This window comes from Andrographis paniculata, unplaced genomic scaffold (genome assembly GCF_009805555.1).
Source record: "Andrographis paniculata isolate CXL003 unplaced genomic scaffold, ASM980555v1 Contig18END, whole genome shotgun sequence".
Lineage (NCBI taxonomy): Eukaryota > Viridiplantae > Streptophyta > Magnoliopsida > Lamiales > Acanthaceae > Andrographis > Andrographis paniculata.
In genome coordinates this window covers 651,717-677,597 of record NW_026137468.1, presented here as the reverse complement: position 1 = coordinate 677,597, position 25,881 = coordinate 651,717, and the positions used below count along the sequence as shown (strand labels likewise).

At 32.9% G+C, this 25,881-nt stretch overlaps 5 protein-coding genes across 22 annotated transcripts; 2 read left to right on the top strand and 3 right to left on the bottom strand.

Annotated features, from left to right (window-relative positions):
• Positions 1-1,050: 1,050 nt before the first annotated feature.
• On the top strand, positions 1,051-1,995 carry LOC127266078 (uncharacterized). Its single transcript, XM_051296195.1, has 3 exons — positions 1,051-1,205; positions 1,300-1,365; positions 1,511-1,995. Exons 1-3 carry the CDS (start codon positions 1,155-1,157, stop codon positions 1,781-1,783), a joined length of 390 nt encoding a protein of 129 aa, XP_051152152.1. The 5' UTR covers positions 1,051-1,154; the 3' UTR covers positions 1,784-1,995.
• Positions 1,948-6,458, bottom strand: LOC127266073 (uncharacterized). The gene is made up of 10 exons (XM_051296184.1): positions 5,920-6,458; positions 5,415-5,540; positions 4,681-4,768; positions 4,352-4,437; positions 4,039-4,254; positions 3,608-3,774; positions 2,929-3,087; positions 2,760-2,840; positions 2,629-2,683; positions 1,948-2,486 (listed from the first exon to the last, which is right to left on the bottom strand). The coding sequence occupies exons 1-10, from the start codon at positions 6,028-6,030 to the stop codon at positions 2,418-2,420; spliced, it is 1,158 nt and encodes a 385-aa protein (XP_051152141.1). The 5' UTR covers positions 6,031-6,458; the 3' UTR covers positions 1,948-2,417.
• A 3,347-nt stretch (positions 6,459-9,805) lies between these two features.
• Positions 9,806-10,570, top strand: LOC127266635 (MAPK kinase substrate protein At1g80180-like). Its single transcript, XM_051296964.1, has one exon. It carries the CDS (start codon positions 10,002-10,004, stop codon positions 10,374-10,376), a length of 375 nt encoding a protein of 124 aa, XP_051152921.1. The 5' UTR covers positions 9,806-10,001; the 3' UTR covers positions 10,377-10,570.
• Positions 10,571-11,258: 688 nt separating this feature from the next.
• Positions 11,259-13,833, bottom strand: LOC127266628 (transport protein particle 20 kDa subunit-like). Its single transcript, XM_051296951.1, has 6 exons — positions 13,617-13,833; positions 13,388-13,504; positions 13,190-13,275; positions 13,004-13,064; positions 11,638-11,724; positions 11,259-11,506 (listed from the first exon to the last, which is right to left on the bottom strand). The coding sequence occupies exons 2-6, from the start codon at positions 13,466-13,468 to the stop codon at positions 11,414-11,416; spliced, it is 408 nt and encodes a 135-aa protein (XP_051152908.1). The 5' UTR covers positions 13,469-13,504; positions 13,617-13,833; the 3' UTR covers positions 11,259-11,413.
• A 236-nt stretch (positions 13,834-14,069) lies between these two features.
• LOC127266558 (pentatricopeptide repeat-containing protein At1g80150, mitochondrial) lies at positions 14,070-25,462 on the bottom strand. 18 transcript variants are annotated; one of them, XM_051296901.1, is made up of 11 exons: positions 25,305-25,462; positions 25,027-25,127; positions 24,786-24,903; positions 24,462-24,577; positions 23,683-23,857; positions 23,263-23,387; positions 23,095-23,160; positions 22,582-22,661; positions 16,170-17,639; positions 15,952-16,019; positions 14,625-15,253 (listed from the first exon to the last, which is right to left on the bottom strand). In XM_051296901.1, exon 9 carries the CDS (start codon positions 17,605-17,607, stop codon positions 16,351-16,353), a length of 1,257 nt encoding a protein of 418 aa, XP_051152858.1. In that variant the 5' UTR covers positions 17,608-17,639; positions 22,582-22,661; positions 23,095-23,160; positions 23,263-23,387; positions 23,683-23,857; positions 24,462-24,577; positions 24,786-24,903; positions 25,027-25,127; positions 25,305-25,462; the 3' UTR covers positions 14,625-15,253; positions 15,952-16,019; positions 16,170-16,350. The 18 variants fall into 18 exon arrangements, 10 of the variants coding, with proteins under 10 accessions (XP_051152801.1, XP_051152809.1, XP_051152858.1 ...); XM_051296875.1 differs by having other exon boundaries at positions 23,267-23,387; XM_051296844.1 differs by lacking the exon at positions 14,625-15,253 and adding an exon at positions 14,070-14,578 and having other exon boundaries at positions 22,582-23,160; positions 23,267-23,387.
• Positions 25,463-25,881: the final 419 nt, after the last annotated feature.

Genomic DNA, 25,881 nt, shown 5'->3' with positions numbered 1-25,881 from the left:
TTTTCTTGGAAAAAAAATACTCCAAAGAGAAGGAAAAAAAAAACCAAAAAACGAAGAAAGGAGAGAATTGAAGTAGAGAGGAAGGACATGGCGTGGGCGTGGGCGTGGGCGGGGGCGGTGGCGGTGGCGGCTGTGGATACGCAATGCATTCATAATTGATTAGGACGAAAATGTTATGCGCATATACATACATATATTATTATATTTGGACTCGCATAGTATATACATATATATATATATATTCTGCATATTATATTACTCCCTCCGTCCCACATAATTTATTTCTATTTTTTATTTTCATCTGTCTCACGTTATTTTTATTTTTACAAATATAATTATACACTTTAATTTAATCGCATTTTAAATTTTAAATTTTATAATTTTTTTTAACTTTAATTAAATTATTTACTTATTTTAATCTTAATCTATAATTATTTTTACTAAATAATAATTATGTTTACTAATACACTTCTTGATTACTTACTAATTATATTTTATCTAAATTAATACACATATTACATGGGACGATAGAGGGAGTATTATTTATATAACAGAAAACAAATTATTAGATGTATTAGTATTAATTTTTTATAAAATTAAAATGTATTTTTGGATGAAATAATTTATTGAGTGTAATATAAAAAATTATATTTGAATATTTGATTTTTTTTTTTGAACTTTTATAATAAATTTTTAATTTTTTATAATAAGTATTTTGATTTTTTTATTTTTTAAAAAATATTTTATATTTTTTATTATTATTTTTTTAGAATCGTAGTTGAAAAATAATTTTAAAAGAACAAACAAATAATAATATTTAATATTTTTAGTGTAAAGTCATAAAAAAGAAAAACTAATAAAGACAATATACCTATTTTGGGGGAGCTATCCTTACTGTTCCCAAAATAGATTCTTAAAAATCATTATCAGGTCATAAAACCAAAAATGTGATCAACAAACTGTCCTACAATAGAAGAAGATAAGTTTGAAATAATATGGTCCAAACATGTGTAGAGTAATGCACAAAGTCAGGCAGAAATTATGACCCCAAACCCACATATAAATTCACCACCAACAATGCCATTCCCATGTACCTCTCTCTCTAGTTCTCTCTCTCTCAATACAAGTTTTAATTCAAAGGAACAAGAAACAGCATGGACAGCACAAACAACCCTGCCAATGCTTCAGTAGAAGCTCAGTCTCAGGTAATAATTTCAAACATTTTGAACACAAATTCAATTACACACAAATGAACAGATATATACACATATAGTGGTACAAAATGTTTAAATATTGCAGATGAAAAGAGATATGGATGACAGTCAGAAAATCAACCATCTCCAAAACCCAGGCCTTTTTGAAGAGGTACACACACACATACAACCATGTCTTTTCAATAATCATATTTCTTAATCTAGGAAAAAAAAATAGGGTGTCCCTATTCATGATTTCATGTCATTAACTCTAAATCAAAACTTTTCATGCATGATGATATATGCAACAATGCAAGACTGGAACACATGTCAAGACTATGGCATCAGGGGCAGCAGATGTGGGTGTGGGGGCAGCACAGGGGGTCGTTAGCTTGGCCCGTGGGGCGGCCCTAGGGGCAGCCAACATTGCCCAAGGGGCTGCTGATGCTGTCAAGAACACTTTTGGATCGAACAATCCAAGCAACGAGTCTGCGGTCCCGGCTGCCTCAGGAAACAATCCTAATGTGTCTGGAGTCAATCCTAGCAATGTTCCTAGTAATATGCCATCTAACGTGGACAAAAGAAACTAGGCAACACTAGTCGAATGACTCATCAGACCATTTCAATTAGACAGCCGAAATAATCCCAGTATGGAGATTGAAGTATTTTTTACAAAATTTCATTTCCTAGTTGCTATTTGTTAATTGTGTTCCTTTTTTGTGGTTAGTTTTTCTTATATTATGGGTAGTGTTGGGATTCCTTCCCCCTACTGAAAGATGATATACTAAGGTTCTTTTATACATTTTTATTTCTATTAATTACTTCATCTACTGTGTATTCGAATTTTGTGCTGTGTTGTAAGTTCATCCCGCCTCTAAATAATTGTAGTGAATAGCTGAACAATCACTCAAACAGAAATACCACTAACTCAATAATACCTAAGGCTCCTACAAAAATCATCACTGAACAAAAATTTTATGGTTCAAATATACTAAGGCTCATTACTATAAGTGTGATGAAATTCAAAATTTTTCATTGCAACACTGTTAAACCAAACTCAATAAATGGAAGGATTATCAAAATAGAAGCAAGCATCAGTATTCAGAAGTGAAGAAATGCAAAAGTGAGAGGGTAAGTGAGATGAGCTTCTTACTATCATTTGTAGGAAGAGATTAAGGAGTCGCCAATTCAAAAGCCTTGAGGTGGAGAGTATGGGGAGGTGCGTCACGGGCTGCCTTTGCCGCTTTCAAGTTCTGATTTCAAAACAATGGCTTCTTCACCAAGAAGTTTGATCTGTTTTTAATGAAATGTGAAATGCAGATTAAAGGTAAGGCAAGTGAAATGATCAAGAAAAGATTGACGTTTACTTATCCTAAAATGATTCACTCAAAGAAGGCAGGTGACAAAGCATTGAATTTATGTATAAGTACATTACCAGAAGTTCATTTTCTCTCAAGCGATCTTGAAGAACTTTGATAGCAGGACCCAAGCTGCAATCAGAAGCACTGCAAGTGTGACCAAAAGGCCAATCCAAACGGCTGGGAGAAATACTTTAATGTTGCTTACCAATATTCGATCATTTTGCACATAGAAGCCTTGTATGTTGATGCATGATGAATGAATGAAAGAGGATGAACCTTTTTATCCCTGAATATGCACAAAAAGATGATTTAATAAATGGCATTGCAAGTGCAGGTTAGAAAGGAGCTCTAGTACAACATTCACATGAACTCACCTAATAATCTGTTCCATTACTTGGTAATATGTTGTCTTCTCCTCTTCATATATTACATTTTGCAAATTTGAAAATGATGACAAAGTATCATTGAGATTGAGAAGGGATGGTGCGGGAAGAACAAGAAGAGGGATTTCCTTTCCCACATATTCTGCTCCACTGCCAGAAAAAAACAAAATCATCTCAAATAATTGTAAGAAAACTTGACATTTACCTAAAAGAATGTTTTCTGACACAGTAGTACAAAAAAATATATGCAGATCCATTGAGAAAAACGTTTATGTATGCACTAAGTTCGACTGTGTCAACTGGCTTTGATGAGTTATGGAATGCATCAACCTGTATTCATTCATATATAGTTCCTCCAACAAAATCCTTCGCATGCAGGTGAGATTTTTAGAGTAAAGCCTTAGGATGTGAAACTTTTTAATTGATGGATAATGTTGGAGATACAAATATGGACACGTCCCCTGCTACGGTACCAGGTTAATGGCTAGCTTGGTTAGTTTAAACAGAATTTCTAACGCAATGTCATCCTCAGTGCTTCCTTAGATAATGTGTCTTGTTTCAATGTTATTGCAAGACTGTTCTTGATCAATGTACACAGATTTTCTTTTTTTTTTCTTTTTCAAAAAAGAATTAAGTATTGATGGGATAAATCACACACACACATACAAACCTCCGCTCCAAGTTTGACAGACGCATAGCTTCTTCCATATCCTCTGCCATGTCCATGGGATCCAAATCATAAATTGCATTATTCGAACTATCATAATCGTCCTTATTTCCTGTCTTAGCATCAGCATTCACAAAAGAACTTCCCAAATACATCGATCTTCCGTTGCCCTAGCCAAAAAAAGTTGCAATTATAATACACCCAGTGTCAAGAAAAACAATTAAAATCCATAAATGGAAAAGGAAACATGGGTAGTCAAATAAATAAAAAAAAAAAATCACATTCCACAGACAAACTATGACTTATTGTCAACCAAGCAATCATATGGTAAAATCTCAAGTAAAAAATACAAAAACCCAAAATTAAGAAGCACTGCTTTTACATAAACTAAAGAATGCAATAATCATTACAGGTGTTGGTTGATTTAGGATTACCTTTGAAGCTATAGCAGCCTGTGAATCTCCAGGGCCTAGTTCAATACTCTCTCCTCCGGAACAGGCTAGAATGGCAGTAGTGTTATCCAAGGAACTCATGGACATGCCACTATCAATAAGAGAATCTTCTTGTACAGAGGCAATAGAAACAGGCTGCAATGCAACATTTTGCTTCCCATCCAAAGACTGAAATGCCATGACCTGAATTCGTCCAACCTACAATGATTCAAATTAACTATGAATTACACTATATATATATATATATATATATTGATGGAATTAATGGTGAAGAGACATTTTAAGGAACACTAACCTTATGTGCATCTTCATTGAAACAAGAAAATATCAACCCAATAAATCCAGACTCCAACAGCTGATACAGTGCTTGAGTCCCCACATCTGCAGAAATCCCAAAGAGGAGTGTCTGATTTATGTAACATATAAGAATTTGCATGTATAAAAAACTATGAGAAAATATAAGAACTGAAGTTTCTTCAAATAAGGAAAAATTTCATTAAGTTATAAAACTATAAAAGTCGCTCAATTTTGTCAAGGGCATTCCTGCAGAATACCTCACACCAAAAAAGGGCAAATTAAGGTTCGTATCATTTTCTCAAAACCATTTCTTTATTTAAAACTCACCAACATGAGAAGGGAGGACAGTAGTATGAAGATGTGAGTGATACCATCCAATCACTCTGGTTGTAGTTCCAGTAACAATCGTCATTCTGTGTTTTGAAGTTAACCGGACAACATCACCAGCAATCAATTAAGTGTAACACATACGGCATAAGATGTACATTTGTTCATGCATATATTGTTCTAATCTTGTCTATGTGAAGGCAACAGGCAGCACTGATGCAACCAGTTTGTTTCAGGGCTTTCCAGAAGGTGTTCATTAATTTGAAATTTCTATTTTCTAACCATCTTGGCATCTGAATATCTACTAGCCAAGGTAGCACCAAGAAAATAATATCATTCAAAAAGTAGCACAGAAAGGTAATACATATGCCATTTAAACAGATAAGACACACACCAAGAAAATAATATTATGCAAAGTAGCATAGTTGCCATTTAAACACATAAAACACACCAAGAAAATAATATTATGTAAAAGTAGCACAAAAAGGCAATACATATGCCATTTAAACAGATAAAACACACACCAAGAAAATAATAATATTATGCAAAACTAGCATACAAAGGTAATACATATGCCATTTAAACAGATAAAACACACACCAAGAAAATAATAATATTATGCAAAATTAGCATAGAAAGGAAATACATATATCATTTAAACACACAGAACACACATAATTTAGTACAAATTTTTTGAAAAAGGTCATGAGTAACCAGCAGAGGCAAAAGGATATCTCCGCATGAATTGCTGCAGCAGTCAGTTGCTCCGGGTTAGTTTCTACTCTATCTTTCTTCCGATCACAACGCGGTTGTGGGAGTGCTCCCCATATCAATGCAGTCACATTGTCATTCTCCGAATGCTGCACCAGAAACCAAATATTAATTTTAGAGAAACATCCATCACTATTGTGATATCATTAATACTACAACCCATATCTTAAACAACACACAATTCTGTACAAACTTTGTAAAACACATATTGTACTCACGATAGCCATCAATTCCAAACTTGTTACATAAACCAGATGAACTTCATATGCTAATATTCTAAACTTCTTCAAGGATCACATTTCCCAATCACTTAGTGAAAATCCATTAAACTACCCGAAGAAGAATGCAACAAGATTCCAATCCTTCCTACACAAACCTGATAAAAGAAATTTAGCAAAGCTACGATCTCAAAAAACCAAAGTTCATTAAAATGGAGAAGTCAGAACAAAAAATTCGTAATCCCCGAACCTGAATATCACCTAGGAGAAGCCCCATGATCTCCTCAGACTCGGTGGACAATGCATGGGTCAGACACGTCCACCACACTTCCTCCGACATTTTCACACTCGCTAGAGTCATCTTTTTCCGCTTCGTCGGTCTACAAATACGTCGATCAACAATTTATATGTTACAAATCAATGTATCTCTGCTATTATCATCCAGAATTCTTCCTATCACCCATAGAACTGCCCTAAACAGTATTCGTCCTTCCCAGAGTCTCTTCAAATATACTACGATCCAATAGAGAGCTACAGCAAGACTTAAGTCCAGAGCTAAAACAGTTTCGTTTTGGTTCTTGGAGCTTATGCCGAGTAAATATCCAGTGTGGTAGTTCACAGCGGTATTAATCTGCACCCGTATTCCTGACCGTCGATCTCTTTAACATCAACGGCCCAAAACATTTCCAAATATGATATATATGGTGTAAGCCTAACTGAAGACATAGCTTTAGGTCACTCCAGAGACCTCTGGAAAAAACTGTCATGGCTCCCTGCGGACGATCAGCTCTGAGAGTACTTGAATCTTCAATCTCCGGTTTCTTAACTTTGGATCTTATTTTGTTGGCTCGATTGATAATTAGCTGGGTAATCGAGCCGAAGGATTGAATATTAGTGACGATCGATGGCTACTACTGCGTTTTTTTGCGGTAGTTAGCAGGAACGATATTCCAGTTTCGGAAGCTGAACTTGGCAATGTCCTCGAGGTAAGGCAATTTGTTTCATTTGGTTGTTGTGCAATTCTGCTCGGATTGCGATGAATTGGTGTCTGATTGTGGTAGACAGAGGATGCTGCTCTGCTCATCAAACACCAGTTCATACTTCATATTACATGCTGCGGATGTGACCCGAACAGCAAGTGCTATGTGAGATTTCTACTTTATTCCCTTTCTGCAATTAAAATTCACGCAATCATGCAAGGAGAGTAAGTATGGTGCGTGTGTCTGTGCATGGTCGTGCAGTGCAGTCTTGGCTGGTTCTACTAGCTAGGTTTCCTGGCATTGAATCGTCTCTTTTTTCTTTTTTTTGTTTGTGTGTGTGCGTGTTTGTGAATTGGGGTTTTTAATTGCCATAGCCGTAGACAGATTCGATGATGACTTGGTATAGCCTGTATAGTATCTGTATATGTAATGTGTTTATATATTTGACTTTTGGTCGTATCCAATCTTCATATTACATTAAACAATTCGATCCATGTCTATGTCCTATGTTATGAGGATTTTGAAATATACGAAAAAAGTAAAAAAAAAAAAAAATAGTTAATGATTGATGAATAAAATCAAAACTTAAAAAAAATGTATAGATAATAGAATCCTAAACAGTTTAATGTGTAATATAAAATATATAATTTTATTTATTTATTATTCAAAATCTCTCTGTTTCAATCCAAAAACATTGAAGTCTAACACTTCTTTTTATATAAAATATTACTAGTACATTTTAACGATGATTTTACTTCAAAAAACATTAGAATTATATATATAAAATATATAATTTTTATTTTGATCTTTTTTAGGAAGAATGGTGGTGAAAAATAAGAAAACAAAATGAAAATGCATTCAAATAAATTAATGATCATTTATGATGCTATAATAATTCAGCACAAAGTTACATTCTTATAGAGTTTATTTTTATAATAATAATTTAAATATAATATTTTATATAATAAAAATAAAAAAATAAAAAAATTACACGGCGATGATTATAACCAAACTGTTTACATAATGAAAAAGCTATACACGAAAAGTCAGCCATGTTTTGAAAGGAATATTTTCTTCTTTTTATCTCTATACAATTGTTGTTGGCAATGGTGATGAATACCTAATTTTCTTTTTATACTTATAAGATCAGCACGACTCTTACCAAAGTGGCGTATGACAGCTTGTCACTTTCGAAAAGTCGTAGGTAACAAAAACACGATTATGGAATTGGATGAAGATGCGTTGAACCATATGTTAGGGTGTGTTTGTTTGTTTTTTTAATGGGGAATAAATATTTATCCGCATAACATGAAATGAGTATAATTGAACTTAAAAAAAAAAAAAAAAAAAAAAAAAACTGTATCATACCAATGTTATTGCCTGTGTGTGTTTACACATTTAATTTTAATTTTAATTTTTAAAAAAAACTACTCTATTGTAAAGAGTAAACCCAATTAGATAAACTTCAGATAAATATTTAATAATAACAACATAAGTCTGTAATTGGAGCAGGATAATGAAATTTGTCACCACCCATTGGAACTTGAAAGTATTCAGTGACGTATCCATATGTGTGTATATATACACACAAGATTACAAAAAGTACAGAAAAGATTAGCTAATGGAACAAAAGCAATGAAAGACATAATTTGGAATTTGGGGTTTTTTGCTAACCAATCCAATATACATTCCCATTCTTGTTCCCAACCTACATTTGTATGCATATGCACATACAGTAATATACATACACTTACAATTACTTGCACACATGCATGAATATTTTTTTTAGATTTGCCCTACCCTTACCATTTATTGATATTTTACACCTAATTTAGAAACAATAACGTTAATCACATACTCCTTTTATAATGTATTGCATATACTTTACTCTGAAAAACACAGCCAAACAAACTTGTACAAGTTCCTAAAGGTCAACCTAAATATTCAGAATTAATATGTTTCTTTTTATCTCACATTATTCGTCAAAATTTTTCTCTAAAATAATCATTAAATCAAATACAATATTTTTATTTAACATATTACATTGAAAAATATTCAAAATATCATAGTTGTAATTGCTGTATTGAATTTTGCATAATTCGACGGAATGCTAACACATGATACAATGATGAATAACATACAATTTAACAATACCAATACAATATATTAACTAACGATATACTATAATAATCACAACACAATAAATATTGTTCGAGCACACCCTTAAATATGAACAAATAATACATATTTTCAAATAACACTTTTTAGTTTTTTGTGTGCTGATAATACTAATTTTTTCCAACCAGAATAGTAATCAATTCCTAAATTTTACAATCTACAAATCGAAACACACCCTAGTTGTGGAATGTTGGGATTTCAAAACTATAGGTGTGTTTGTTTGGGGCATTGGAATCTAAATTTACTATTCATCCTTTTTTTTTTCCCAAAAAACATCAAATCAAACACTTATTTTTCATTTTTTATATTATACTCCCTACGTCTCATAAGTATCCATTTACTTTTTGCATATCGATCTTTGAATATTAATTATTATATCAAAACGTATTACAAATCAAGAAAAAATTGCAAATATATTTCTATTAGTGTCTTATAATGACGCAAAAGGTAAATGGATACGGACAGAGTACTAAAAATCAATTTTACATTCAAAATACCACATCAACGCCTATTTATATCACATCATACAACTATTCAAATTCAAAATTTTTACGGTTCAAATTCAACTCAAAATCCAAACCCCAAACAAACACACAATAAATTATAGGATTTGTTTAATTTGTATTTCAAACCCACCTTTTTTACTACAACCAGCTGTTGCAATAAAAATATTATTTTATTGATAAGATATTATATTATACTATTTAAGTCAAATTTCGAATAAAAAAACTCATAACCTAGAAATGTCAATTTGTATTTAAAGTGAAAATTATTTTTTTAAATATAATAACATAATTTAAAATAAATGTTTAATATAACACCATTTTAAAAAAATCAATTACAAAATTGAAAATATAAAGAATTAATAAAAATGTATCCAAATGCTGAGTTGTGATGAGAAAAAATAAAATGATGAAAAAAAAAAGGATTACTCCCTTTTGTCTAGGCCATGAATGTGGTGACCACTGAGGAACACACACATACATATATACCCATATATATATACATGTGTGTGTATATATATATACGGCGGGCGTGATGCCAATTATCAAAATTCAGCATCCTAAAGCAACACTGAATCAGAGCTCAAAAGCGATAATCTCCTCCCAATCAAGTCTCCATCATCATCATCATCAACAACAATCCAATCGATAAGGTCAATTGGAGGTCATCGATGATGGCAGGTTTACAGAGATCCGCAGTCTCCTTCAGGAGGCAAGGCTCCTCGGGGATAGTATGGGACGACAAGTTCCTCTCCGGCGAGCTCAATCAGCTCGCCGACCAGAACAAAGAGGACCGTAACACTAACACCAAGTCTCAACTGCAGAACAGAGAAGAAGATTCAGGCAGGAATTCGCCGCCGCCCGACGGATTGACCATCGAGAGGAGCCGATCCAACGGCGGACGGAATTTCCGTACCGGAAGAGTGTCGCCGGCGATCGAGCCTCCGTCTCCGAAGGTTTCAGCATGCGGATTTTGCAGCGCCTTCGGGAAAAGTAAAAAAACACACCGCCGGCCGCAACCAACCGGTGCTAAGCGCGCGGTGTGAGAGATAAGTTGGAAGGAGGTAGGGATTCGGTACATCAAGGTGCACGCTCGCAGCTACATACATATATATATATATATTTATGCATGTTGTTCATGTTCGTTAGTTAAGTTGTAGGTTTTTGAATGGATCAACAAATTGAAGCATCAAACCTCTGCTGTGAATTTTAAATTTTCTTCTAATCCTAGATTTCAAGGCCATAGAATTAAGTACAGTTAATTTTTTTTTATTTTTATTTTTTAAGTGTTAGGGCTATCTATTGTTCACGCATAATTTTGGTACCTATTCATGAATTACATTTTCATATATGAACTCATATTAGAACAGAGGATAATCACGTTATCTTCATAGGAAACAAACAAATCAACTAAAAACTAACGAACAAAACTAATAATAATGCGCAATCAGACAAACATAAGAGGTTTTCGACACTTAGCTAAATGTTAATTCTGTCCCCAAATAGCCAGCTGTGTAAGAAATGTAGAGAATGTGCAGGTCTTTTTTAATCCAAATAACAACACAGCCCCATCATTTTTTTTTCTTTTTTCTTTTGTCATTGTTCATTTCCGAGATGCTTTCAGTGCCTCTAACTAAACATTCCCCTAATTTAAATATACATATAGAAAAATATAATAATATTACAGATTCAACACATATTATCTGCAATTTCTGGTCCACTATCAGTAGGTTAATAATCTTGGGTACATATATAATTGTGGGCAGGCTATGTTCATCTAAATAGACAAAGAGAGAAGTCACATAATGTGTTAAAAATGGATGAAAATCCACCATATAATGAGGGCATTTAAGACAGGCATACAACTGCACTATTCAAATCGAGTCGACAAATGAATGCAGCATGGCAAGAATAAAAGATGACCCGAGTGAACGAACTGGTAATGAAATTATATAGGGTGTAGATAGAGCTCAAACATTACAGAATTGAAATAAGACTGTTCAGTATAGTATAAATCAATGTTAAAACAGAAAAGCACCTGAAAGCAGCTTCCCATATGGCTATCGTCGGCAAAGAAATAGCTTCATAGATATTTCCTAGCAAGGGCTCGAACTTTTGTATCAAAATGGGATGAGGTGATACGACTCCCCGGAAGGTAAAGAGGATTGAGAAGTGTCTGAAAAATCATGAATCACAGATCAACAGTTTTGACATTCAAACGTCTCAAATAGATTAAAAAGAGAGAATCATTTTTTTTGGCTATTATAACTGCAGCCGGATATTCAAAACTTGTGGAACGGCACTTACCTTGATGTATAGCTCATGAACCTCTTGGAAGAAGCTCTTTATTCCATCATCATTGCGAGAATCATGAAGCAGCATCAATCGAGTATGTATACCTTTGATTAGTTAAAGAATCAAAGAACAAGGATACTTGTGAAACAGCAGCAATCACTTGGGCAAAATTTGGAACAGTTACACAAGCATGAAAAATCTCATTGGAAAACTATACCATTGAGCACAGCTAAAGTAATTGGGACATTCTCAATTGTAAGATGCAATTAGTAAATAATTAACATTCAAGTAAATGTAGCTTTTCAGGAACGATCAAATGCATCATATAATTTTAGCATTAAATAGATTCAACAAAAAGTTGCTACTTTCAATTATTTCTAGCAAATCATGTCTTATGAATGCATTGCTGGCCAATTTTCCTGCACAAAAAGGCATCCTAGACTCTATTTCCAAATACGACTAGAACAAAATGTGAATCACGCTTTTCACTTTGTCAGCAATGCATTCTACTAGATAACACATTGAGAAAGCAATAACAAATCGCAAAGACAAGAGGCTGTTTAGAGATTTCATCAGACTTAAAGATTACCTTTCTGGAATGTTCCAGAGTAATGAATAAATTCATAATTGCAACCCAGCATATGTGTCTTAATAAAGTTAAATCATCATCGTGCAAGCTCAGTCGTCCCAAATCCATTAGATGGAAATGAAATTCCAGCATTTGTTGTCATGTATTGCTCGAAAATCTTGACTACTTCAAGCATCTTACAGGAAGTTCACAAACATTGAAAGCCTATTGTAGAATCGTGGTTCACTAATCCACACAGAAATGCAGGAAACATGCAAAAAGAAGATCAAGTTTCAATGTGCATCACAGGATCGAAACACCGGAAAACAACTTATCACTGAATGATATATTATTACAAATATAACTGCGGCAAAAGGCGAACAAAGAATTAAAAGATGTATTGGTTTCCACAAAACTCAAGTTCTACATGAATCAAAGAATATAAACATGGTGCAAAGTGGCAGTGCTGGTGATTTTCATTCAACTATTATGATTTTACTAAACACCTTATGAGCGAGATTTTGCACCTGGGAAGAAAGCAGCCAATATTACAGAATACCAATTGGTTGCACAAAAAGAAATCGACGGCAGCACAGAGCAATCAGCTTTGCCATGGAAAATTTACAGTTACATTATTTTTCCCCAAGTAATAGATATAATGTTCAAAGATCTTTCAGATGAACAGAATAATCAAGTCATCACATAACATTCAGATTCAAAACATTATTTAGTTTATTTCCATGTAATTTTCAAAAACACGTAAACTACTAAGCAGTTAATTGAATCAGTAAAGTTAATAGAAAGGATATGACCAGCAGTCACATATACTGATACCACCAAATCATTGAATCTGTCTACCGCTTTAAGAAACCTGATTCACAAACACAAAAATTATTCAAGGCTAGAAAGCCTACAGCCAGCCAAGACAAGATACTTTCTCTCCATATATGAGTGCGCGAATTTTAATGGCAGAAAAGGCAAAAGTAGAAATCTCACATAGCACTTGTTGTCCAGGCCACATCCTGAACAATGTCTAAAGCAGCATGTAATATGAACTGGTGTTGATGAGCAGCATCCTCTTTCTAGCAAATCAGGTACTAATTCATCACAAATTCAGCACAATCCGAGAGGAATTGAAGAACAACCAAAGATGAGCCAATAAAATCGAGAAAAAAGTGAAACGGAATCCCTTACCTTCGGGACAGTACCAACCTCGGCTTCATAAATCGGAATATCGTTCTTGCTAACTATCATAAAACACGCAGTACTCGCCATCGATCGTCACTCCAGTTCAATTCTCCAACTGATTATCTAGTCCACAGAACGATCCAAAGGTTGAAGAAACCGAAGATCAGAGTTGAAATGTGCTCACTGAAACTTCTATAAAATCTAATTGAAACAGATGGAACAAAAAAGATCGAACCAAAATTGCTGCGAACACATTCAAAGCAGCCTCGCTACTCCCAAATTCCAGAAGATAATGCCAGGTTCCTGATGTTCGCGCCGCGATTCCTCGTCGAATTGCTTTGGCGTCTGAATTGATTTTGGGAACTAAAGAATTGCGATGAAACAGCGGCCCAAAATTTGACATTTGAAATTACGATTATACCTTTTCTACATTGTCTTTGTTTACCGTTTTATTTATTTTTGTGTTTTTGTGTATTTTGAACAGGCTCCGTTTGAACGACTTTTTTTGAGTTTTTGAAATTTCGTTAATAATAATAATAATTCATGCTATATTTTATGAATAATAATAATAATAATAATAATAATAATAATAATAATAATATTTGATGTGAAAATTAAATAATAACAAAGATTTCTAAAATTGTTGCATAAAGAGAGCGCAAACATTTTTTTTTTCTTTCTCATTTTTTTCCACTCTAGTGTCTATTGATAATGTGAAATATTACATATTTTTGTTCAATATTTTTATTATTAATAATTTTTAAATAAAATAATTATTTAATTATAATAATTTTTCACCGATCGGGTGGATAACAAATCTCGTATTGTTTAGTGTATTTAGTGAGCTTTGGCCATTTAGAATGAAGATGGTCTTAATTGTTGGCTTGGCAAGAACTTAACAAGAATTATTTCTTTAAGATGTTGTGTTTTGAGTCACATCTATGTTTTCATTCTTGGCAATGACTATTTTATTAGGTTAGCATAGAATGTAAGTTTATTTGTACAATTCTGTATGTATTATTTATTTGATACTATGGAATATTTATATAAATTAGTATATGGAGTGATAGATAATTATGAATCTTAATATATCAAAATAAAATATGGTTAGAATGTATAAAATAAATGCCTATAATGTTTTCTGAAAGATGATTTTTAACTAATATACAATGCTTTGGTCATGTTTGGTGTGTTCACCTGTACAATTTCACACAAAAACACCATCTTCAACATTTAAATTTTAAACAAAATATTTAATCTCAAATAAGTATTTTTTATTTTGAAAATTCAAATCCAAAACAACTTAAAATAAGTACACACTTATCAAATAAGAGTATCAACTTTACTTACTTTTCATATCCTTTCAATTTCTTTACTATTCAACCTGGTTTTTGTTAACAAAGCCTTAATAATTGCACCTACATACATTCTCAGCACCAAAAACATCTCAAGACAAAAGAGTAGACACACTGATCAAGCAAATGTAAACTTAAATTACTCAAAATGTAACCTACAAATACATTCTAAGTTTATTTTTCTCAGTTTCAACGAAGGAGTACTTGTAAAGCAAATAGTAGGAGAAGATATTCCTCTAGATCTTCTATTTATATTCTCTGCGCGACTACAATAACAATTTCGTCAATCGTCCGCATGGCAAGTATTTTTCATGAAATAAATAAAAGAATAACTATTCCTTCATCACGTGTATGTATTTCTCAAAGAAGAATTCGGTTAATAAGAAACCTTGGGGGTCCCTATTTTATGTACACTATCAGACATGCCAATTGTTCTTTCACTTGTAATATACATTTCTCTACAAAGCATTTCCAATCCTCACAGCTTCCACCAGCTATCATGTTGAATTCTGGTTCTCTGTAGCACATAACATTCAACTTTAATTTTTATTTTTCACTCATTAAAACCTTCAGCAAGTTTCTACTATCAAAGCCGCACATACTGTCAGAAAAACAGCCAGCTTAAAACAATCAAAGCAATATAGCACTGATCAATCAGCTGTAGGAACTTGCGACTTTTAATTTCAAAGCATATAACAAACACCAGCAAAACGACGCCCCATAATGGACATTTTGTGAATTCTAGGCACTAACCATTTGACTTCGTTGAAATGAGAAAATATAAGGTATTTTTTGATATATTTTTGCATTATCCTTCCCATCACAATTACTAAAAAGCATGTCAAATGGATTACCCACTGATTTGCATAATGAAATTTTTATATCTATAAGACAATCAATAAAAACCCTTATAGAGCTCTGATCTTCAATTTTACAGACACGGTTTAACAAAGAAAATTTCACAGAAATAAGAGCTCTGATTGGCAAAAAAACCAGGCAAATAAAGAAACTTGTTGTGCATGGCCACTGAGCTTTAGTCTATCTATCATGCGAAATCATGTGATATACTAAATCATGAAATTTCAGCCTCTTAACCACCACACCCAACACCGGTATGCAGTCAACATTTCATGTGTATTTTATCTGATCTGATCAGATAAAGAATAATATATGTATCAGAATGAACAAGTTACTGCTGAAGCTTTACAATCTTACCTAGCCAGCAGAGCTCCCGAGATATTACACTGGAGGGGTTTTATTTCATTAAGCTCATCGATACATATCTGCACAGGACCAGCAATACCCAGAAAATCAAAATCAGAATCATGCATATGAGAAGGCACAAATAAGCTTAACAAATGCAAGGATTATGCATAGTAACATACTAGCATGTACGGAAATAATTGTGATAATACAAAACCAAAGAAATTAACCTCACGAGAAATGCAAGCTTCCCCTCAGTAATACCATAATTAGATGAAGATATTCAATGCAGGCATAGCATGGAAGAATTCCTCCCTTTAACTTTTCCTCAAAAACTAATGATTTCAAATCTGCTCCACTCAAGATGATAAATCAGCGAAGGATGGAACTTAACACTACATTGAAGTTAGTTCACTTCCTTGACAATATAGCTTTCATGGTTTCTAATTCTGCAGCAGAAAATGGAGGTTGTCTTCTCAATGCAAGGCTATAAAGAAAATTAGCCTTCTGTATCTTGTTGATTCCGCCATCTTTCTGCAGGCCTTCAAGTAGACTATAGATAGTTTCCACACTAGGAAACAAGTTCTTCTGCATACTATCTTTACACATAGCGTACGCCATGTCATATTTTCCCTCTTTACAGAGATAGTGGACCATCGTTTGATAAATCTTTTGATTTGGCTTATAGCCCTCTCCCTGGAAGGCTGAGTACACTCGCATAGCCATTTCAAGAAACTGCGCTCTGCAGAAACCTTTAATCACCAAATTATATGTAACCTCGTCAGGACATAAAGCTAACTTTTTATGGCTGCGCATGAAACCCAACAACTTATTTGCTTCCCAAGCTCGGCCTTTACTCACTAGAAACTGGATCCTCGCATTGAACGTTGCAACGTTAGGAAAGCAACCTTTTAACACCATTAGGTTCCACAGTCCATTCGCAATCTCAGGCCGATTCACCTTGTAAAAAGCCGATATAAGAGTAGTGTAAGTGATGACATCTGGAGTCACTCTCCACTTCTCCATCTCAACCAAGACCAATCCTGCCTTATCCAATACACCCATTTCACAAAAAGCCTTAACAACAATATTAATCGAATATACATCTATCTCAATATTGTATCTAAAGGGGAAATCTCCCAAAAAAGACTCCAAAGCCTCCAAGTCTCGGGATTGAGCCAACACCTTCAATGCAGCATTGAATGACTTCACAGTCCTCTTACAACCATACAAATGCATATCACAAAACGTATCAAGAGCCTGTTTAGTCATTCCAGCCATCCCATAAAGCATTATTATCCGAACCATGAAACCTTCTCGCTTGCCCTGCGGCAGGCTCTTCTGATGTTCTAAAAGAGTCTCTATATAATCAAATCGACCGGCGCCGGCTAATCTAGAAACAGTGTCTTCAAAGGCAAACCGATTCTCAACAACAATTTTATTACTTGCATTGGCTTTGAACAAATTGAATAGCTTCTCAGGGTCCCTCTCTTTCTTTAGCTTAACCAATGCAGGCTCCTCCAATTCTATCCGCGGATTTCTCGGGCACTTTGTCACCGAGCTAGCTTTCTCCTTCTCAACAGATAATGAAGAAGAAGAAGAAATAGAGATTGGAGCAATATTGGGGACGGTACCGAATCTGCGAACCAATCGCAAAGATGAGAGCATGTTCTACAACAACCCCAGCATCCCACACATCCCTAAAATCAATTTTACGTCAATATCTCACCATACAGACCATCGGAAACCAAATCATTCGTCTCGGAAAATAAGAATCAACAAATCGCAGTGCAGTGTAATGCAATGACCAAAAAAAATTGAATGGAATGCAAAAATCGACGGAATCCAAAATTTAGGCAGCAATGGAATAGCAATAGTGCGAACCGAGAGGATTCGGAATCTGTATTCTTGCGAGGAACGTAATCAATCAGGAAATGAAAAGAAGTTTGGCGAGTGAAGTAGAAACTAATGGTGGTGGAGGTGTTCGCGTGGCGATTTTAGGTTAGGGTTTTGGTTCAGCAGATTTGGGGTTTATTCAACAATCTGGTGTGCGCGGTTCCACGATAATTGCCGATGGTTTTGATTGGGTCATTCAGTTAAGATTAGTATAATCATAATAATTACAGGCGGTATACACGAAACACATCCAACACCGTTCAGTTCTTAATTTCATATTTTTTTAATAAAAAAAATTAATTTAATATTATTTAAAAACAATAAATACTGATGAACAAGCCTGCTAATTTATTACTCCCTCCCTCAGTCCCAATTATGGGTCTATTAACGTGTAATTTAGGTAAAGTGTAATTAACAAGTAATTAAAAAATATATTAGTAAAAATAATTATCGTATAATAAAAATAATTGTGAATTAAAATTAACATAACTAAATAGTTTAATTAAGATTAAAAAAATTATAAAATTTAAAATGAGATTAAAGTGTATAATTATATTTCCAAAAAAGGAATGTACAAATTATGTGAGACGGACGAAAATAGACAAATTATGTGGGACGGAGGGAGTATAATTTTTTAAAAAAATTAAAATTTTCAAATTTAATAGCAATTATACACGACAATAACTATCAGCACAACATAAGAAATCAATATTTTGAGGCTATATAAGTTTGTTTGGTTTTAATTTGAGCATTTGATAAAAAATTACTTATAAATATTATTTTAATGTAATATTTTATAAACCTAAATAATGTTTCTTATAAATCTCCCAAAATATGTCATTATTTTTGTTACCTGTTAAGTTATACTTTCTCGATCTCACGTGAAATATTAGTTTTTCTCATTTCCGTTTTGTCCGTTCTTTTTTCTTAAAAAGTATTATACATTTTAATTACCTTTTAAATTTTAAATTTTATAATTTATAATTTATAATTTTTTAATTTTAATTAAACTATTTAATTATTTTAATACTAATCTATAATTATTTATATTACTTGACTTTGTTTTTTCTATGTTTTTTTTCCAACATATTTTCTTCAAAGAATTAATATACTATATATTCATTATTTTTATATTTTTTAAGCAATTTTCTATACCTATATAAAAAAAAATTCTTTTCAACAATCTTAGGAAATAAATATACAATTTTTACTAATATACTTTTTAATCATTCACTAATTATAGTTCTCCTAAAATTTCTTACATACATGCACAAAATAATGTAGCACACATCTCAAAGAGAATAAACATATATATATATTTTTTTTCAGCCGAAAATTTTAATACTTATAATAAAGCAATCATATAGTCGGAATAAAAATACATAGTTGTACCATATTCACTCTAAATGATACGTAATTAAAACAAAATTACGAACTTTGAATGTTTCTATCCCAAATAGGTAAGACATGGACTACTATAAAAAAATATACACTATTCCGAGTAATTCCCCACAAAACATACAACAAACACCCAACCAATCTTCTTGCATGTTTTCGATCACTCTAAATAATACATACACGATCAAAATAAATTTGCACATCTACAACAAATAAAAAAAATACACACATTACAAACAAATGTGAATCTTGTGAATCTTTGAGGCCACGTAGGCCCTCAACTAATAGCAACCAGATAATCCGAACAAACATATAAATATTTATCTTTATTGGGGTCACATAATTAAAACAAAAACACAACCCCAACATTGTTTTGTATCCATTGTTGAGAAAGAATGTATAGATATCAAAATTTTCAATAGTGTCCATCTCAAACAATTTGAGATATGTAACTAAAACAAAATTACAACCCCCATTAGATAAAATATGAATAATCATAAAAGATGTATTAAATAAAATTGCCCTCAAAACATACAATAGGCATCAATCAATCTTGTTCCATATTTTCAGGCACTCCAAAGAATAAACACACATATTAAATAAATACGCATCAACAAACACAAATATACAAATATGCAACCCTTAAGGAGCCCAATAAAAAAACCACAATAAAAAAACCACACAATCGGAATAGATAGACAAACTTATACTTTTACAATGTCTACTCCAAAACCTTGGTTACGTCTGCCCCAATAGAAAGAAGATTTGGACAATCATAATAAAAAAAAAAAAAAAAAAAAAGGTGTATAATATATATATAATAAAAATAAAAAACACTATGCAATCGTTTAGACTCTAAAACCCTTAACCAAAAGTAACTACATAGTTTGAATAAAAGTATATACTTTTACCGTATCTATCCCTAGTAGATAAGACATGACAACTATCAAAGATACACACCGTTGTGAGTACAATTGCCTTCAAAACATACAAGTACAGAACCGACTTTGCTGCATGCTTGCGATCACTCCAAATAATAAATACACAATTAATATCAATATGCAACATCAACCACAAATTAAAACACACACACATTACAAACAAATATGCAACCTTTAGGGCACGCAAGCCCTCAACTAAAAGCAACCAATAATCTGAACAAACATATAATTTTTACTTTCATCGTGTCTACCCCAATCAATATCATGCACGTAATTAAAACAAAAATATAAATTTCGAGCACTTCTACCTCAAGTAGCAAGACATACTCAAAACATACAATAAGCACACAACCAATCTTATTACATGCTTCCGATCACTTCAAACAATAAACATACAATTAAAATAAATACGCAAGAAGCACAAATATAAAAAGGCATCCGAACAAATATGCAACCTTTAAGGCATACATGCCCTCAACAAAAAAACAACCATATTATCGTGTCTACTCCAAACGTTATCATATATGTGATTGTGATTAAAACAAAAACACTAACCTCAGGTACATTTACCTCCAATAGATAAGACATACACAAAACATACAATAAACACACAACCAATCTTGTTACATCCTCGGGCACTCCAAATAATAAATATACAATTAAAATAGCCACAAAAAAAAAACACATTCAAAAAAATATGCAACTTTTACTTTTACCGTATCTACTCCAAAAAAAATCAACTAAACATATAAATTAAACAAAAAATGCAAACAATCAAAATAAATACGAAAGTTTTCAAATATGCCTACCTCCAACATAAAACAAGCCCACAATCAAACAATTATACTAAGAACTACAGAGAGTCCGTCAAATTTTTTAGTATATCATAGTTTTTATTTTGATATACTTGCCATATTGAAATTTTCCATACGGTATGGACATGTATTAAGAGATGCCAAAATTTTCAATACAATATTTTTATGGATTTATAAATACCAATTTTTTTAGTATGGTATATAGTATGCTTTGATATTTTTTTATATAAGAAAAATAGTAAAAAAAAAAATCAATATACTGTATTTTTCATACTAAAATTTTGGTATAATACCTATAAATTTATAAATACCGAACTTCTCAATATGTTATACAATATTTTCAATAATATATCGTATAGATCCATCCTCTATAGGTTTGAGGCACACATGCTATCAATTGAATGCACACAAGAAGTTATATATAGGCTTCCGTCACACATGCCAAGCATGCAATGAGAACATATATGAAGGCACACATGCTATCACTATAATGCATGCAATAAATTAGATATAGGATCCCGGCAGACATGCTATCAATATATAATAAGCACACAATGGAAGCATATATTAAAAGCATTCAGAGTTTCAGGAATACTTGCCCCCAACATAAAACAAGTACACTCCTGAAAAATGATACACATCCTGCAAAAATTGACATGCAAGCTTCTAGGCACACCTATCCCCAATAAAAGCATATATGCAAGCTTTTGAGGAAGCCATATAATATATGGAAGCATATATTAAAAGCATTCAGAGTTTCAGGAATACTTGCCCTCAACATAAAACAAGTACACTCCTGAAAAATGATACACATCCTGCAAAAATTGACATGCAAGCGTCTAGGCACACCTATCCCCAATAAAAGCATATATGCAAGCTTTTGAGGAAGCCAACCCCAATATATAATAAACACACAATCAAAGTATACATGCTCAAACATACTTGCACCCGATAAATAATAAGCACACAATCAAAGCATATATGCATGGGTAACGGCATGCCTCCCCCAAACAAATCATCAAAACATAATCAAAACAAAATATTTGAACTTCCGCGAATGTCTATCCTAAATAAAAAGCAAACACACAGTTCAAGCATGCCCCAATAATAAATAGACAGCCTATATAAAATGAAGTATACATGCCTCAACAAATTAAAAAAGCAATGTCCATATAGGTACGCAGGCTTTCAGGATCGTCTATCCCTAACACATCGTCCAAACTTTCAGGTACACCTGGTCTCGACACAAAAGAAAAGCGCATGTATAGAAAGATCACAAAATAAGTATATGATTGAAAAAAAAAAACATAAATAGGCTTATTTGCAGTAGTACGGATTGGATGATTAGGAATATCAATGAGATGGTCCAAATCAAGCATTGCAACATCGTACTGTATAAAAAAACAATAACAATATTAAGAGTTATAGTATCCAAAGTGCAGGTTGCTAGCTGACTGGAATTTGCATCCGAATAGTGTAGACTATTGCGTATACATTTTTTGCTTATATCCAAGGATTATTTGCAAAACAATTTGCTTCCATTAATAGAGAATATTTACTCGACACAAACAAATTGAAATAAAATTACATACCAATTGTTGTCAAACTTGGCCTCTAAATCTTGCCTCTCTAAACCCACGTGATGTACTTGTCCACATGTAATTGATTCAACCTCAAATAGAAATAAAACACATCAATTTGATCCTAACAAAACAAAAGAGTTGTAGTACTAAGTCTTGTCCCCCTCACCCCACTTGTGTTCCCATACTCATTATTGTGATAATGAGTATCAATTTAATCCCAAAATAATGAAAGAAAATTATATATCAATTCTTATCGCGTTTGGCTTCTAAATCTTGCCCACTAACCTCATATGTGTCCCATATTTTTTATTCAACCTCATATAGAGAAAAAAATGTACCAAATTGATCCCAACAAAAGTTTTGGCACAATAAAACACCCATTTGATCCCAACAAAATGAAAAAAATAAAAAAATAAAAAATTCCGTACCAATTCATGTCAGATTTGGCCTCTTCTTGCCCCTCTAAACCCACTATTTTACTATGGAGCATCAACCCCAAAAAAATGAATGAAAATTACATACCAATTCTTATCAGATTTGGTTTCTAAATCTTGCCCCTTCAACCTCACGTGATGTGTCCCATGTTTTCTATTCAACCAAGATAGAGAAAGAGTGTGCATCAATTTGATCTCAATATAATAAAAAATCTATGGTAATCGATTTGATCAAAACAAATTGAAAGAAACGTACATACCAACTCTTGTAAGGTTTGCCCAAGCAGCAGGTATGCAACCAGTTCCAATGTCATAATTAACGGTTGGAAGCTTCTTAGAAGCGTAGAGGACGGAGTTGCTAAATTATTCCTTGACTCTCCGCTGCAGAAACAAGAAGACATATATTATACCCCCACTTGAGATGATGTGTTCCCAATGTGAGGTGTCCCCATGTTTTCTATTCAACCAACATAGAGAGAGTGTGCGCATCAATTTGATCTCAATAAAATGAAAAATATACTGCAATAAGAAGCATCGATTTGATCAAAAAAAATTGAAAGAAAAGTTCATACCAACCTCATGTGATGTGTCATCAGTTTGATCTCAACAAAATGAAAAATATACGGCAATAAGAAGCATCGGTTTGATCAAAACAAATTGAAAGAAAAGTACATACCAATTCTCGTAAGGTTTGCCCAAGCAGCAGCTATGCAACCAGTTCCGATGTCATATAATTAACGGTTGGAAGCTTCTTGAGAGCATTGAGGATGGAGTTGCTAAATTATTCCTTGACTTTTCTTTGGTTTATTTGGTTTATAATATTCTTGTCTCCTCCTTCTCTTTTCGCTTCTCTTTGATTTATCATACAGACACAAATGATCATGACAATCCAACTAGAGTTATACATCAAACATGCAGCAATGAAGTCCTATCACAACACCGAAGAGCTTAACAACATATTTTGAACAACAACTTGTTTAGTACTCCACAACCTTTTAAATACTTTGATTTTCACAATTTATCAAATAAGAACTAGTATTCCATAACTCTAGAATTATTCGAGCATCAAACCAAATCATCAGTTGCAAACATCAAGGCATCTCATGCAAAAAAGTTACTTAAGCCTCAACATGCAGTTCACAATCAATACATATGAGAGTTTCGTTGAAGTAATTTATCACATTCGTGACATCTTTGTAAGAATCCATTCAGACAATTCAATATTCCCAGCAGGATGAAGAAAATTAGACAGGAAATCAGTTGCATTGAATAGCATTGAAAGATATAAATTGATTGCAAAAAGGCTGAACAAAATTTAAAACACCTCTTTAGCGCACAAAGAACAAAGACTTCCAAATATCAATAAACCAAAGTTGGCCACAAAAAATACATAATTTCCATGCAAAATATAATTGCACCATAATTATAATCTGCATTAGGAAACTAGATACCTACTTCACTGTGTTGTCCTCCGGACGTGCCTCTACTACATCACACAACTTCCCAGTAATATGTGAGGCAGGATATTTCCCATTTGCAGTCCCAGATTCCCCAAAGACCCTGCAGAACACCTATGGCATAAAAGAGGTAAAGAAAACAGTGTGAGGCCTTGTAACATAAAATTGAAAAGGTGTCATCTAGTCCTGGACAGAAACAAGAATAAAAAAAATAAAAAATAATAATATAAACCCTTATAAAAAAATAAGAGGTTAAACCAAACAAACCTACTGCCTACTAGTTCAAATTTTATACCATAAATCAAAGTACCGTATTTATCACCTCTAGGTAATCAATAGCAGCTGGTTGGTGTTGTTCAACAACTTCTGGGCTTATCTTTATCAGCTGATTAAGTGCATCGGCACTAAGATTTTTCAGGTTGTGGGCTTATCTTTATCAGCTGATTAAGTACCATAAATTTCATGAGCCCCAAATGTAAACAGTGCAAACCTTAAAGAAATTGTAAATCAGACCAATAGAATCGAAAATGAACAGAAAACCAATTGCACAAGTATACACTCACAGCGGTACGGCCGGCACAGCGGAACAGAGACCGAACAGAGGTCTCTTTCCTTTTCTCTCCATTTCTTGTGCCATCGAACGAAGAAAGCTGAAAAATCGGACCTATAGAAGGAAAAACAAAAATCGAATGAAAGAAGTTACAAAATTGGACCGATTGAACGGAAAATGGAAATCGAAAACGAAAATTCTAGAAGATGCAAAATAGGAGCGATTGAACGGAAAATGGAAATCGAAAACGAAAATGAAAACGAAAATTCTATATGATGATTAGGAACATACTTCTTCTTATCGCGGCCGACGGGGTAGACGAAACAGATTCTATTTCCTCTTCACGAGATTCCTCTTCTCTCTCGTGGGCACTCTCTTCTCTCCGTCTCTTGCTCTGTTTCCCTATCATTTCTTTCTTCTCCCCCAATCCAAGTATGTATTTGAGTTGAGTCGGTGACTTGTAATTAACGAAACCATTATATATATAATTTCATTATGACCGTTAAGCATATAGATGATTTGGGTTTTTTTAAATATATATAATTTTTCAAAATTTTTATAATTAGAAAATATTAATAAATATTTTATTATAGTACTAATCAAATCATTAGTAATCAGATCTTTTAAAATCTGATTATGACCGTTAAGTATACGTATGATTTGGGTTTTTTTTCTACAAAAATAAAATAAAATTCAAAATATTTATAATTAAAAATATTATAATATTTATATTAATAATACTAATGAAATCCCTAGTGATCAGATCTTTTAAAATTTGAGTATGATCATTAAGAATATGTATGATTTTTGTTTATTTTTAAAAATAATATTTATACTTAAAAATATTGATATTTATATTATTATAATA